The sequence below is a fragment of the Lissotriton helveticus genome, chromosome 7 (genome assembly GCF_964261635.1).
Source record: "Lissotriton helveticus chromosome 7, aLisHel1.1, whole genome shotgun sequence".
In the NCBI taxonomy this organism is placed as follows: Eukaryota; Metazoa; Chordata; class Amphibia; order Caudata; family Salamandridae; genus Lissotriton; species Lissotriton helveticus.
The window spans coordinates 1,021,650,287-1,021,666,652 of record NC_136068.1 but is presented as its reverse complement, the minus strand read 5'-3'; the positions used below and the strand labels follow the sequence as shown (position 1 = coordinate 1,021,666,652).

Sequence of the window (16,366 nt, the reverse complement as noted above, 5' to 3'; positions counted from 1 at the left end):
TCTGGTGAACTCTACTCCACCTGAAACAAACCCTTCTAGTAGTGCTTTTTCCACTTTCCCATGGGCAGATAGGCTTCTTCATCATTTTCTTCAGTTCCGGACTTGATTGCATCCTTTGCTTTCATATGTTGATGATCTCCTGTATTCTTTATGTAATCTATACTGAATGACTCCTGCTATCTGAATGGCTATTACATATAGATGTTTTTAATATGCTATCCAAGTAAAACACACTACAGCAACCCATTGTTTGAGGTGCACTCTGCAGTAGTACAGACTTCCTCTCATATCCGTACTGTTCTTTACTGCTATAAGTTATTTGCCCTTACTTGTACATAATTTTCCATTTTTTTTGTCCACCACATGCATGCTAACTGTGTTTTCTGTGTTACTTTTTCTAGAAAGTCTGCTGCGGGTTCACAGGAAGGGAAGGAAAATGGCTGCAAAGGAGAAGTTGGAGGCCATGTTGAACGTGGCCTTGCGGGTCCCCAGTATCATGCTTTTGGATGTACTATACCGCTGGGACGTGAGTTCCTTCTTCCAACACATTCAGAGAAGCAGCCTCACTAACAATCCTCTCTTCCAATCCAAATACTTGGCTCTCAATTTGCACTATGTGGGTATGTAGTTAAAAGCTTCTTATTCTGTCAACAAATGTTTTGCAGTCCCTAATCATCTTTAACAGGTAGATTGTTCAACCGCTACATCAGAAGTGTAGTTGCATTGCTGTCAAGCATGAATGAGATGGGCAGGACTACTGAACTCACTAAGTTGGAGGAAACCGGGGTAAAGACTGGCCCTTTAAACTGCCTTTTAAATGGAAGACACTAGGGGCCAGATGTAGGAAGGCTATTACCGGCCGGTAACGGCCGAAATCGGCCGTTACCGACCGGTAATAGGCTTTTCTGATGTAGGTGGCAAATTGATCGATTCGGAAAAATACAGAGTCGGTATTTACCGAATCATCATTTACCGATTCGGTATTTACAGAATCGGTAAATGACATGTAGGAAGCCCTTTGAAGAGTGCTTCTGTGCCTTAAAGATTCGTCATTTACCACCAACTATTAGTTGGTGGTAAATAAGGAATACCTCTGTAAATGCAAATGTGTGCATTTACACCAGTGCCGTGTGGCAGACACACATGCCCTTAGGTCATATATGTATGCCACATGTGCACACCAGCACTATTCAGGGGTGCAACAGGGTGTCAAAGTGACACCCTGCCACCCTTGACTCTTTCCCTCTTTTACCGAATCGGTATTTACCGATTCGGTAATTGATATTCATTCCCATGGGCCTCCAGGCCCATAGGAATGAATGGCAATTACCGAATCGTTAAATACCGATTCGGTAAACACCGAATCTTAACGATTCGGTATTTTTTACCCATTTCTTTACCCACATAGCATTTACCGATTCGAAAATACCGAATCGGTAAAATTCAATTACTTACATCTAGCCCTAGGCCCCTTCTAAACATTATACCAGAAAACAAATAAATGCTGGCTATCCTGTACAAGAGCACTAGTTAACAGCAAATTCTGTCCAGTAGATTTGGTATAGGTTAGTTACTGATGTGTCCATTTAAAGGATGTGTGGAGGGGTGAAGGTTGGATCACCATAATACTCGTTTAACAGTGAAGACGGCTGGATCACTAAGAAGTAGGATTTACAAGGTAAAAAAATCTGGGTCCTTGACAGTGCAGATGTAGCAATAGCTGGATGACTAGGGAGTCAAAAAACCAAGGTGGGCAGGCTCAGATCCGAGAAAGCTGCTATAGGAAAAGACGTAATCTAGTTCTCTTATTAAATAGCTATTACTTGAGAGTAATAGTATGTCGCCATATAGTTGATAAAGGAATGAATAAATGCTGGCCCCACAGTGGGGCAAGTATGATGGTGTCCCAGAGCCCCTATCTCCATTGTTTAAACAGTTTTAAACAGATTACCTTTTTAGGTGTTTCATCTATCTATAGAATAAAAAAAACATGGCATTAGTTTGACTTTACAGAAGGTTTATCTAGATTTATTGGTCTCATTTTAACGTAATTTAGTTTACTAAGTACCTCACCCCCTGCTTCAAAACAGCATTTGCTGTGTCACTATATTGTTGGTGGCCCCTTTCTACTGTTTGTGGCAATAAATGCCATATCTTACTTGTACTTTCTCATCTGAGGATTTTCAGCAAGTAGTGTTCTTTGGATATGCCCTCTCCCACTCTGCACAGAATCTCTGGAACAACCTGTGGTCAGCCTGGTGTAGGCTCGTCTCTGGGCCTGCTCTCAAGCATGTTTGAAAAGCTTTTACTGCTTCTGATCACACCGACTTGTTCTGAATACTAGTCCTTCTGTACCCATATACATCCTTTGAGTATCAAAATATACTTCTATCGACTCTGACCTTCCGTAGTGTCTCCGTCTGTAACAGAAGTGGAATACATGTATTCAGTTGAAGGCATCGTAGAGCCAGAGGTGACAATTGCCTATTTGTTAATTAACTCATGATCTTCAGCATCAAAGGGACCACATAACGATAAAACTAAGCATGGAACTGGAAAATGTTCTCACTTCGATCTCAAGCAGTATTGGAAGCATAAGCATTGGATAGTTGCCACTTTTGTTTTGGAATCTTGATGAAGCTGCTATTGCCACAAATTGGCAAAATAGGTGTTTGGATTTCAGGGCTCAAATTCATACAAATGTTAGTAGACCTGCAGGTCTAGTAACTTTAATAATGTACTCGACCTAACGGTAATGTACTTGACCCGTGAACTGGTCCCAAATTGTGTGATGCTAGGCAAATATTCTGTCTTGTGGAGCCGCCTTTTTCTTTATTATCAAATAAGAGAGCACCTTCAAATATACTAGTTCTTTTTTGCTGTACATAAAACCTTTTTTTAATTTACTAGACTAAGTGTTTCCTCCATGTATTACAATAATAGAGCCCATATATATGGTACACATGATTCCTGACTTGCCTCTTAGTTCACTAATAGCATTGTCATCTGGGCAGGAGCAGTAATTATTCCAAGTTCATGTTTAAAAACACTTTTCATAAATGTTACCCAATCATGATGTGGTAGTGCATTGCCATTTACAGATAGCATATTTTCCATTGAAATGGACACACAACTTTCCCACTAACATGTAGTTTTACCGATAACAGCGCATAAACAATTTTTGGAAATTGTGTCTCAGCAAAAATATTTAAAATTTGCACATCACCAAGTAAAGTGTGCTAATTTGTTTTGATTCTATAAAAATATTTTTTTCATTACAGAATTACAAAAATAGGTCTTCATAACCAGTGAAATATATTTGAAATGTGTGAATAGTTCACTTGGCTATTTCACTGTTGTATTAGAAAAAAGGCTGACATCTTAGTCTTTCATTTAACATGCTTTGCAAAGTTCAATTGTCGCACAGTTCACTTTACAAAATCTAACTTAACTCACAGAAAGAAAAGTAAGTGTAATAAGATAAGCTGAATTTTGACCTTTGTCGCTGAAAGCCAGCAAATGTGACAAGATAAGATGTAATAGAATTTTGTTTGCTCTTTCACTTTGTGAGCAATAAAGATGTCTTTAAATCTTGTTATCTTGTCACATTTGCTCTGCTTTCAGAGACAGATGCCAAAAGTCAGTTTGTCTTCTCTGAAGTTAGAAGATTTTCAACGCCCCAGAAAGGGCGAGTAGTCCCTAAAAATAGCTCTTCCTGAATAAATCTTGCTCAAATCTTGCTCGACAGTACGAGTGGGGGAGTGGATTTTTCGAGCCCTAGATTCTCTCACTGTGGCGTACAGTTGGAGTTAACTCACCAGAGTGTTGAGAACCATATGGGGTCCGAGTAGTCAGTGGAAGAGAGTCCAAAACTGGAGAAGAACCTGAGTGGTGGAACAGTCCTAAAAAAGGATTAGAATTGCTGGAGGAAATATCGCCAGCAACTAATTAAATCGATCTGATTTTGAAGATAACCGATTTCAAGGCTGGAAAACCAACAAGACTCCTTGAGGGAAAATCCTTGTTTTAACAAAAGTAAAGTAAAGTCCACATTTGTAAAGCGCACAATCACCCTTAAGGGTCTCTAGGCGCTGGGGGGCCGTCGGGAAGATTAAGCGAGCTATTGCCCAGAGTCACATGGTGCTGGGCTAACCTGCCGCCGGAGCCGGGGATCGAACCGTGGTCCCCAGATTCCAGCGTCAGTCGCCCTGGCCGCGGCGCCACACCTCTCCCACAAGGGTAAGCAAGCAAATGTCCCATATTGCATCCATCGAAACAAGTAAAGGATTTCTCCCGGAGAGGATTCAGGCCCTTAAAATGCAGATTAAACTTTTGGCCTGAAACTATTTAAAAATATTGGCATCCTCCACCCCAAAATGTGTTTACAAAATATGCTACAAATTAGACTTCAAAAGTGTTCACTTGGATGGCCGAAACATGTTTGATGTTGGCCCATACACAAAAGTTAAATATTCGTGTTGTCGTTATCCTTGGGACCAAGGAGGATGTGGATATATATAATTTCTGTTTTTTATAATGATAAAACGTCCCAAAAAATCCATTGGCCCATTGCCAAATATTTTAGTGCAGGAAATATTGCTTACAGACAGTAAAAGTAACAAAGCAGTGCAGTGTACCAGAAGAACCTGCAGTACTCTCTCAATGACTACTGAAACAGACCAGCATTTATGAAAACCCAAGCCTTTACATTTACTGGGTAATTGCTGTGCACATAAATCATCCTGAGCTAGTGTGTCAGTTAGAATAAATAATTACATTTAATAGACTGTAAAACAACTGAAAGATACAATTTTCAGGTAGAATGTCATTTGCAAACACTAGTTTCTTTGTGGAAAACAAACACATGGTTCAACTGCTATCCTTGCACGGTACATGACTGACCATACAACAAGTGAGCACTATAAGATAAAAATACTCCTGCTTCCCATGACTGACTTTTTGTATGGGGCCATGAGAAGACTACCCTATGAGAGGAATTGCAAGTAGAAAAAGCTACTAGGAAGAACAGTCCAGTGGGCTGGGGCTTACAAATTTAGTTACAATTCCCCCATGCCTCTTTAGCAAGATGAGACCTTGGGAACAGATGGAAGATAGATTTGTTATACACGCATCAAGGTGACCCTATGCTAAAGAAGCATTAACCAGACAGGTCAAACACTGGTGTATTGGAGCTTAACATTACCATTGAGCACAAAACTGAGCACCAAGCTAACCTCTTCAGTACTTGGTGCTCCGGGTGGGGGATTCAAGTCTGAGGCTTACTTCGGGAGATGGTGTGGGGTTAGAGACTTGAAGCTTAGAAAATCACTTACACAAGTTGAGAACTTATTGTCCAGCCAGTGCTCACTCTTTGAAAGGAGCAAGTAATTTAGTTCAGTTCACACAGAAGGAAACACTGTACTGTACGTTTTAGAACCAATAAAAGGCTCAGAAGCAATAAATAACATTGGACATTAACTCTAGCCCAACCAGATTGTGTGCAATCAGTGTCTATAGCGTGTCACAGATGTCGTCAGCAGAGGCCGTGCCAGCACCTTTCACGGAGACGCCAGTGGAGTGGTGTTACTCATGCCTCGGCGTGCCTTGTAGCATTTACATTTTCTTTGGGGGCCCAGACACAAACCCATCGCCCCAAAAGAGTTGGGGTCCCAACCCTGGTGAGTACTAAGCTCTGATGACGGACTCTCCATCACTGTGACCGTCATCTGGCTCTTCAATTTGTCTTTAATGTAGATTGTGGACAGCAGTCCAGTTTCTTGTGGCAGTCAGGTGATTTCTTTAAGTGCCTCACTGCTTTGAGGCCTTTGGCAGTAAAGGAACTTGTTCAAGCCTAATCTCCCATGTAGCCTCTGTCCATGGAGATACATAGCCGGTCCCCCATACAACACAAAACTTTACCAAACATTGCTCTTGGCTAAGCTAGTTTTAGCGTTTGTGATAGCGTGGCACCAACCATGGTGGAGAGAGCATCACAAATTGTAACCCAGCGCATGTTTATTAGTGGATAGCCCCACGCTAAGTGTAATAGTCTGCGTCTGGCACTCTGCACCGTAGGCATCTGGAATCTGGGCGCAGTCAGTTTGCAAGGCCTAGAGGTGTGCGGTAAAGGCGATGTAGAAATTTAAAATGTAAGAAGGGTTAGGTAAGGGCTTGCCTCTTGGTTTGCAACAATACCTCCTTTCTTTATCAGTGTTTGCCGCACCTATGTCTTCCTCCCTGCCCAGCCTTGCTGGATGTACCAACTCAGGGGGCTCTGCCTTTATTGTGTGGTATAGGATAGATGATAGGTGCTTGCTGGAGGGGTGTGTAATCAGATCCTTAAGCACACCGTATGTTGGTTGTGCTTGAGGGAATAAAGGATTATGAGTCTTGCAGGGGACTTTCAGGTGGTGGTAGATGAAATGGTCCAGCGGAGTGCCTCCTCTGGCCGTAGCCACAGTGTTGAACTCAACAAGTTGCCCTTCTGAGTAAATGTCTCCTATTGTCCTCCATCCTTATTTTTGGAGTCTGCTGTAGGAAAGGGATTCCTGGGTAATGTGCATCAGTGTGTGGTGTGTAAGTTGCTGTGCTGGGGTGAAAAAGGTTGGGATGTGGAGTCTTTCACGATTCATGATCCAAACTGCTTGGGTGTTTGTTACTGTGTTAATCGCATTGTTTCTACATGTTGGGCACTGGCCGGTCATCGCCACTAGGGGAAAGGGTTGCGCATTATCCTGCTCAATAGTGATGTACATCATGCGAGGCAAGGGGTGCACCCAATAATGAGCATAATGGGCCTGAGCACAAGTATAGTACGTTCTGTGCTGCAAGCCCACTTAGCTCATAGCATAACATAAGTACCTCCTATTTAAATTCAATGGTTGCTTATCCACCCTTGCCAGCGATATCATATGCGAGCTTCGTGTATTGAAAAAATGTTTGTTCACACAGATGGGAGCATCGGTACCCCAGGTAAAAGAGGTACAGAACCCTAGATAAAATAACCAGGTTCATCTGTCCCAGATGCCCCATTAGGGAGAGGTGCAGGCGTTGCCACCTAGTCTTCTATTTTAGGTTTAAGATCTTTTTATTTATTTTCAAGAGCAAACGAGGATACTACAACAACCCACCTACATCCACTGGCGATCAACTCATGTTATCCTAAGGGCTGACAAGGAGGAAGGGAGGGGTCATTTGTGGTACTGATAATCTATTTTAGAAATAAATAACTGTTCCGTAGATTTTAGTCAGCACTCTGTTCTTGTCACCTCTAACCCAGATGCGTAGATATTTCATTGACATGGAGATTAGGAATTCCAGAGTCACCTCTGGAGTATTCGGAGAGAGCGGGAAGACTGTGGATTTATTTCAGTTAATTGATAAACCATAAAAGAGCGTGAAGCCCCTTATTACTGCGCTTACGTTCTTGGCTGGGCAGGGTATGTTGTCTGCATATAAGGAGATGAGGATATCTGAAAGAAACACGTTCGTATTAGATTCCTTACCTTAGAATATCCCCAGGCGTCAGACTGGATCCGGAAACTTTTGCGTAGCAGTACCCTTGCGCGTCGGTAGGCGTCGTCTGCGGCTCCGCGTCCGTCGTCGGCGTTGCGGGCGCCGTGATGACGTCGTCGGAGTACTTAGACGCCGCCTCCGCGTGCTGACGTCAGTTCTTCTTCTTTTTTCCGCACCAGCAAGCGCAGATCTGGAAAAAGCAGTAACCCTTAGTCAATTTTTGACTAACTTTTTGGATCATTTTTTGATCATTTCCCAAAGTCTTACGACTCCGATCGGTGCCGTAGGGATGCCTGGCTTTAAACACTGCGAGGATTGCGACCGCACGATGTCGGTCACGGATCCTCACCACCTGTGTCTAACTTGTCTAGGCGTCGACCACGACGACAAGGCCTGCTCCGACTGCCGGGCCCTCTCTTCGAAAGCCAAGCGGGAGCGATCCCGCAGGCGACTCGAACTCCGGCAGTCGGTCCCGCGCCGCGAAAGGGTCCCGGTCCCACGGGAGGTCGAGGGACAGGTCGCCTGCTCGGAGCCACCACAGTTCCGAGAGTAGGCCGCACTCCTCCGGGTCGAAGTCGTCGTCAGGTAAGAAGTCCAAGAGGCGTCCTCACTCTTCGGACTCCCTCCGACGCTCGCGCAATGCGGCCGGGGGTTCGGGTGACACCACCCATGCGGCTCCGTCGGAGTCGCGGGCGCCGCGTCCTGCTCCACACCCTCCGGTCCCTGGTCATGACGCGACGCCGGAGGAGATCGAGCGCTTCCTCATGGCCATGAGGAAACTCTCCTCCGACGGGCTCCGCGGCTCCTTCGGGCCCAGCGGACCCGTCTGGGGCCTCTAGCGGGTCGGGGGCTTCGGCCCCGACGCCGCCGACGCCTTCGGGCCCGGCGCCGCAAGGCTCCGCAATCCCGACGCCGCGGGTGCCTTCGGGCCCGGCGCTGCAGGGTCCAGCGGTCCCGGCGCCGCCGGCGCCTTCGTGCCCGGCGCCGCGGGACCCCACTAGACCTTCTTCGGGATCTGGGTCGTCGCCGGTGGACCTTATGACGTCTCCGGTGTCGGACCATCAGGTGTCGCCTCCGGCGCCGTCCTCGGGCGGCGCCATCCCCGATGCCCCCTTCGTTCCTGTTCCGACGTCGGGACGGCCCCGATGGGCGCCGCTCCAGACGTCGTTTGGGGAGTTTCACTTCTACGAACAGGCCGCATTGATTGAAAACCCTGAGTATCAGGAGATGGGTGATGAAGGGGATTGGGAGGGGTCTGAGGACCCTCTGACCCGAGAGTGTCAGTCTCATGAGGACTGGGCAGGAGACCTTGGGGAGGCCAGTGGCCTGGACACCTCTCCAGACACTGGTATTGTCTCCCCTCCTACCGTGGCTTCGGAGGAGGGGGCAACCTACAGTGTGGTGTTGATGAGGGCTGCCAAGGCCTTGGGCCTTGAGCTCCCCGTCGCGGCCGTGAGGACTAACTTACTCACTGAGGTCCTTAAACCGCAGTCAAGCTCGGCCGAGCCTCTGCTGCCCTTTAATGAGGCCTTGACCGACGTTCTTCTGGGCACCTGGTCCAAGCCCGCTACGGGTTCGCCCGTGATAGGAACGTGGCCAGACGCCACCGCCCAGCCCCGGGCGACCCATGTTTCCTGTCCACCCATCCCACCCCGAGAGCCTGGTCATCCAGGCCTCCAATTCCCAGACCGCATTCCCGTCGGTGCCGGCGGACAGGGAATCCAAGAGGTACGAGCAGTACGGTAAAAAGATCTTCTCGTCCCTTAGTCTGGGACTGCGGTCTTCCAACACCGCATGCCTCTTGGGCCGCTACACCCACTCTCTGTGGGATACGGTTGCGGAAGTGCTGCCAGAGTGTCCGTTGGAGGTACGGGCCAAACTCGGCCAAGCCCTTGTGGAGGGCCGGGATGCAGCCAAATATTCTATCCGGTGTGGGCTGGATACCACCGACTCACTAGGTAGAGCGATGGCAACGACGGTGGCGGTCAGGTTGGTTGGTTGAGGTCCGCCAACTTTTCGGCCGATGTCCAAAACACACTGATGGACATGCCGTTTGATGGCCGTCGCCTCTTTGGCAACAAGGCAGACCATGCGCTCGAGCGCTTTAAGGACTCCAGGGCTACGGCCAAGTCCTTGGGCCTCTCGGCCCCGCGCCAGCAATCGGCTGCCTTTCACTCCTTTCGTGGCCACGGAGGGGTGTACCCACACGTGCTGCCAGCCACGCTCCGCAAGGTAATACCCAACGCGGTGGTGGCCGTGGGAACCGCCGTCCTGGCGGTCGGGGACAACGGCGAGGTCAGTCCACACCTTCCCCCGCAAATCGTCCGAAGGGACTACTCCCTCCCCTTCGAGGCGACTCCTCCAGCCATGCCACCGCAGAACCACCGTGTATCGGGGGATCATTGCGACTTCTGCAGGAGGAAGTTACGGCCCTCTTGGCCAAGGGGGCCATCGAGCGCGTTCCTGGGCCAGAAGTAGGGTGTGGTTGCTACTCCCACTACTTTCTGGTACCCAAGAAGGGCAAAGGGGGCCTACGCCCTATCTTGGACCTAAGGAACGTCAACGGCTTCCTCCGGAAGGAGAAGTTCAAAATGCTGACACTGGCTCAGGTCCTTGCTCCCCTGGACCCAGGAGACTGGATGGTAGCGTTGGACTTGCAGGACGCTTATTTCCACATCCCCGTCCTGCCAGCCCACCGACGCTACCTGCTGTTCACGGTTGGCCACGAGCACTTTCAGTATACCGTGCTCCCCTTCGGCCTTACCAGCGCCCCACGGGTCTTCACAAAGGTGATGGCGGTGGTCGCAGCTCATCTGCGCAGGTTAGGGGTTTCAGTCTTCCCCTACCTCGACGACTGGTTGTTGAAGGCGGGCTCGCCCCAGACAGTCGTCAGCCACCTCCAGACTACGGCAGATCTCCTGCACCAGCTGGGGTTTTCCATCAATGTGCCGAAGTCACACCTGTGCCCCTCTCAGAAGCTCCTTTTCATCGGAGCGGTTCTCGACTCGGCACGGCTTCGGGTTTATCCACCCGAACAGCGGGTCCGGGATTTTCAGGCTCTGATTCCCATCTTTCAGCCGTTATCCCGGGTCTCGGTCAGGTTGACGCTGCGGCTTCTGGGGCTGATGGCCTCCTGCATCCTACTGGTGCATCACGCCAGGTGGCGGATGCGGGCTCTGCAGTGGGACCTGAAGTTTCAGTGGGCCCAGCATCTGGGCAACCTGTCCGACCACGTCCTGATCTCGGAGGGCACTGCGAGACAGCTGCAGTGGTGGCTCACGGACCGCGATTGGGTCAGCGGCTGATCCCTCTCCCTTCCCCAACCGGAGCACGAAGTTGTGACGGACGCGTCTCTCCAGGGCTGGGGTGGCCACATGGGAGAGGCGGAGATCAGAGGCATCTGGTCTCCGGCGGAGGCCCGGCTCCACATCAACCTGTTGGAGTTACGGGCGCTTCGTCTAGCACTGAAGGCATTCCTCCCCTCTGTCCGGGGAGCGTAGTGCAGGTGTTCACGAACAACACCACCGCCATGTGCTACTGCAACAAACGGGGCGGGGTGGGGTCGTGGACCCTTTGCCAGGAGGCTCTGCGCCTCTGGCAATGGCTGGAACGCCAGGGCGTGACCCTGGTGGCTCAACACCTGGCAGGTTCTCTGAACGCCAGGGCGGACGAGCTCAGCCGTCGGTGCATGATGGATCACGAATGGCGTCTGAACTCGGACGTGGCGCAAGGCCTCTTTCAGCGATGGGGAGAGCCTTGGTTAGATCTATTCGCCACCAAAGAGAACGCGCAATGTCAGCAGTTCTGCGCGTTGGAATTTCCAAGGCGGCACTCGCTCGGCGACGCTTTTCGTCGCGTGTGGAGTTGCGGTCCGTTGTACGCCTTTCCGCCTATACCACTTCTGCCCAGAGTGCTGAAGAAGATCAAGCGCGACCGTGCCCAAGTCATCCTTGTGGCTCCGGACTGGGCAAGAAGGTACTGGTATCCAGAGCTACTCAGTCTGTCAGTCGATCCCCCGGTTCGTCTGCCTCTTCAGGAGGACCTTCTGTCGCAGCAACAGGGGACGGTCCTCCACCCGAACCTGTCCAGTCTCCACCTCCATGCTTGGAGATTGAGCGGCGACAGTTGAGGCCATTTGACTTGCCTCCTGAAGTCTGTAACGTCATTCTGGCAGCCAGGCATCCCTCCAAAAAGTTGGTATACGCCTGCAGGTGGAACAGATTTGTGGCATGGTGCACAGCAAAGGCTGTGGATCCTCTTGCTGACCCTCTTTCTGAGGTTCTTCTCTTCCTTCTTTCTCTTGCCCAGCAGGGCTCTGCTCTGGGCACTATCAAGGGCTACCTTTCTGCCCTTTCAGCCTTTCTAAGGCTGCCTGATCAACCTTCTTTGTTCAAGTCCCCTATTGTAAATAGATTTCTAAAAGGCATCACACACACATTCCCTCCTGTTCCGTTTGTGATGCCTCAGTGGGACTTGAACCTGGTTCTTACGTTTCTGATGTGCGCTCCTTTTGAGCCACTTCACAACTGTCCTCTCCGCCTTCTAACTCTGAAGACTGCTTTCCTGGTTGCCATCACCTCTGCCAGGAGAGTGAGTGAGCTCCAGGCCCTTTCTTGTACTCCACCTTTCCTTTCTGTCCACCCGGACAAAGTGGTGTTGCGTACTAAACCATCTTTCCTGCCCAAGGTTGTCACGGCCTTCCACATCGGGCAGTCTATCACCTTGCCAACCTTCTTCCCGCCACCGCATCCCTCTAAAGAGGAAGAGCGGCTCCACCGTCTGGACCCAAAACGTGCGCTCTCATTTTACTTGGATCGCACACGCCAGTTCCGGGTGGATGACCAACTCTTTGTTGTTTACGTGGGCGCTAAGAAGGGGAAAGCGGTGCACAAGAGGACGTAATAAATAGTTTTTTCCTACGAGCCAGGTATTTTTTAACCTTCACTTTTTCACCTCACCTCATTACTCACACCCCTTCCCTACCACACACAAACACATAGTTCACTATCAAGTGCTCCTACGTATCCGTGAGTCGTAGCACGCCGCATCCCGTAGAGGGGTGCGATGGCCCCGATGATGAAGCATGACACCAAGGGGCCTGTTGGTGTGTGAGGGGCATTTAAACAACACTGTGTGCTCCCCATCACTTTTAGGGATCACTACCACTTTCTGAGTGGATTCCAATTTGTTTAAACTAAGAACTGACGTCAGCACGCGGAGGCGGCGTCTAAGTACTCTGACGTCATCACGGCGCCCACGACGCCGACGACGGACGCGGAGCCGCAGACGACGCCTACCGACGCGCAAGGGTACTGCTACGCAAAAGTTTCCGGATCCAGTCTGACTCCTGGGGATATTCTAAGGTAATTAATCTAATACTAACTAATGTCTCTTACAGATATATCGTTACACAAGTACAAGTAGTAACTTGTGCGTTACTGTGACTGAAGTTGAGTCGTCGCTGTGTATGTAGTTGTTGTATCGTAGTGGTTCTGTGGCAATAGCATAGAGCAGCGGAGGGAGATGGCCCTGCCGGGTGTCCACTGCTCAGCGGATGTGGTTGAGTTGAAGGCCATTCAGTCGCACTCTGGAAGGTAGGGCAGTGTATAGTAATTTAATACAGCGAGTATAACTGCTTGGGAACCCCATTTACTCAAGAACAGCATACAGAAAAGGCCATTCGAGGGAGGTAAAGGCCATTGTGGCATCCAGGAAGACCGACATTTTGACATTGTTTATTAGGTCTCGCGACCAAAGGGAGCGAGAATTCAAGTGCTCAAAAACTCGTGAAACCAAGGGTTTCGTTCGTGCGGTTTTCTTTAAGTTCACGTGAATCACGTGAGCAAACAAGCACGCGCATTCACGGCCGCACAGCACATCAAAGGGCTTCGCCCAGCGTGCGCTCTGCAGCTTCTCCTCCCCTAACACGCTATCTCAGCTCTCCTGCCCCCATCCGGCTTCCCTCCGGCGATTTGCCACACTCCTTGATTTTCTGCCTCCGACCCCAGCACTTCTGGGCTCGTCCAGGCAGTGAGGGAATGGAATAAAAAAAACGTCTGAATGCGCATATTGTAAAATCCTGTTGAACTGTAAGCAGGCATGTGCTGGTCGGAGAATTAGGTTACCAGAGGGGATGACTGATTGCAAAACTATGTAAGTAACGTAAATACGACACATATTGCATAACAAATGCTATAGGTGTCACATTTGCAAAAGTTAAAACTATTGGCATTGTAAATGACAAAGCTATTAATTTTGCTATTTTCAAAACCAAACATAAATACAAAATTTGTCATTTACAATACCAATAGGTTAAACTTTCCTAATGCGAGACCTATTGGGGGTGGTAGGAACCAAGTGATCTGCAGCTTTGCCGAGTTTTAAAAGTGTGATAAGGGTATCTTTGAGGGAGTTGGGACGTGCACCCATTTCTCGTGCCTCATGGTATACTTTTAAAAACGGAGTTGCTAATTGAGCTGAGTGTTCTTTATAGAATTCCACAGGGAATCCATCACTACGAGCTGCCTTGCAAGTCCCGATATGGCAGCGGTGATCTTATCGAGGGTAAGGGGTGCATCCAGGAACCGTGGTCTCGAGCCCTTCTGGGGCGATGAGGTCAGAGTGCGCAAGTCGCAAGTTATTAGCTATGGGAGTTGTGGCACGTGATGTGTAGAGAACAGGCAAGTAATTAATACATTTTCTAGGATGTCCTCCACCTCATACAGGGTCAGCACATTATTTTGCAGCTGGGTGATCATTGGCATAGTGTGGCGACTGTGCAGTTTCGCTGCTAGTGTTCTAGTGGGCCCCTCTGTTTCCCCATATGCTCTGGCACAGGCATATTTGTGCGCATGTTTATACTCCTGGTATGCTAGAGTTAGGAATTTGTTCAATTTGCTGTGGAAGCTTGCTATTTCTTGTGCGTCTGGGGCTCCCGCCAGGTGCTCTTCTTGGGACTTCAACTCTCGTTGGAATGTGTCAAGCTGGTTACGTAGGGCTTTCCAGACCCCATGCTGTTTGGCAATGCAGATACCTCACATTTAGGCTTCCCCGTAGTTCCCACACGGACAACGGACCCTTCATTAGCTTGAAAGAAATTCAGAATTTCGGTCTGACTCTCCTCTTCAAAGGAGTTATCCAGGAGTGCCATCGGGATAGGCTCCAAGTGAAAGCTACTGTTCCAACTACATAATGAATGCATTGTGACAAAAATAATAATATAACATTGCAGTGAAATAGGTATGTTGATGTAGTGTCCTCTAGTGATAGTGTTATGTTTGTGAATTGTACAGTGATAGTGTTGTGTTTTGTGTGGGTTCATGCAGGGATATTGGGATATTATTGTTTTAACTAGTCTCTCTAATGACTGTTTCACATGCATCCCCCTGTATTATTTATTTTTACAGGTTACATTCTGAGTGTTGTTCTCCTAACCTTACCACGGCAGCACCTAGCACAGCTCTACCTTTACTCTTTAACAGGCTTTCTACTCTACGCAGGACACCAGATCTCCAGGTAAGAATCAGGATGAGGACTGCTGTGGGTTTTGATCCACTTTGTAAAGAGTATTGTGTGGCTCTCTGGTGAACGAACATCTTTACTAGTAGATATCTCTTCTTTCCCTAATTTCTGTTCAGAGATTACGTCAGGAGCGAGATGGAATCTGGTTATGAAGGTCCCCTGTACCTAGACCCTTTCTCCATGAACCGCTTCACTTCCGCTCTCGTGGGTGAGTATATTAGAAGATCAGTCTGTGAAAAAATACATTTCTCCTCTGTCTGCCGTCCCTCCCAGGGCATGGCTGGGCCCCGGACACCGCATGAACCTCTCCGCAGGCATGGCTGCAGGTATACCTTGGCATTACAGTGTCTTTCTGATGGGGTGGCATTGCCTCTCATATGGTGTGACAGTGCCATTCCCTTTATTGTGAGGGTGGATCTCTGCTGGCCCTGGTGCAGATAACTGCTGGCAAAAGCGTTACTAGTGTGGCGGTGGCTCTCTGATGGGGTGGCGGTGGCTCTCTGCTGGCGTGGCGGTGGCTCTCTGCTGGCGTGGCGGTGGCTCTCTGCTGGCGTGGCGGTGGCTCTCTGCTGGCGTGGCGGTGGCTCTCTGCTGGCATGGCGGTGGCTCTCTGCTGGCATGGCGGTGGCTCTCTGCTGGCATGGCGGTGGCTCTCTGCTGGAATGGTGTTGGCTGCATCTCTCTGCTGGCATGGCTGTATCTCTCCCTTTGAGGAGCACTAATGTCACCTAGCATGACCAGTCCTCTCACACACTATGTAAGACCTCACTGAGGTGCGGCAGACCGCTCCTGTGGCATGGCTGCATTTGCCTGATGATTTTACTTGTCTTCAGTAATGCCAGGCCCTCTTCGTGCACGGTTCCAAATTACCTTTGGATTGGATGCAATCCATGAATTCACTTTTCTGATGCATGACTAGCCCTTTATCCTGGCATTACTGCACGACTCTGTTTGTATGGATATGAATGTGTTTATTGCTAAATGATGACTGTGAACAATAGACCGTTATACTTGAACATTTTCTTCATGGATTGTTAATCTCTTGTTTTCACTGCTTCTTAATGTGTGCTTTATTGTTTCTCCATGAAGGTAATGGTTTTGCTTTGCGTCAAGTTTGTGAGGATCCTTCAAAGTTATTGAACTCTAGGAATTATAAACCGGTGCTGGTAATACCATATCTTTACTCAGATTCTACAGTCTGAGACCACCAAGATTTTTCAGAGCAAGCCTGCGCAATGCAATATATATGATAGAGGGATGATCAGAGCAACACCTGAATAAAGGGATGGTGCAAAGGCAGGGGCATCGCTGCACATAAGAATTTTGTGTT

General features: G+C 48.8%; 1 protein-coding gene across 2 annotated transcripts in view; it reads left to right on the top strand.

Annotated features, from left to right (window-relative positions):
• Positions 1–16,366, top strand: part of RNF145 (ring finger protein 145) — a 353,477-nt gene that overhangs the window by 81,905 nt on the left and 255,206 nt on the right. For both annotated transcript variants that reach the window (XM_078653727.1, XM_078653728.1), the window contains exons 2-4: positions 402–620; positions 14,922–15,030; positions 15,153–15,244. In XM_078653727.1, the coding sequence (XP_078509853.1) occupies positions 437–620; positions 14,922–15,030; positions 15,153–15,244 (385 nt within the window). In that variant the 5' untranslated portion in view covers positions 402–436. The remainder of the gene's footprint in view (positions 1–401; positions 621–14,921; positions 15,031–15,152; positions 15,245–16,366) is intronic.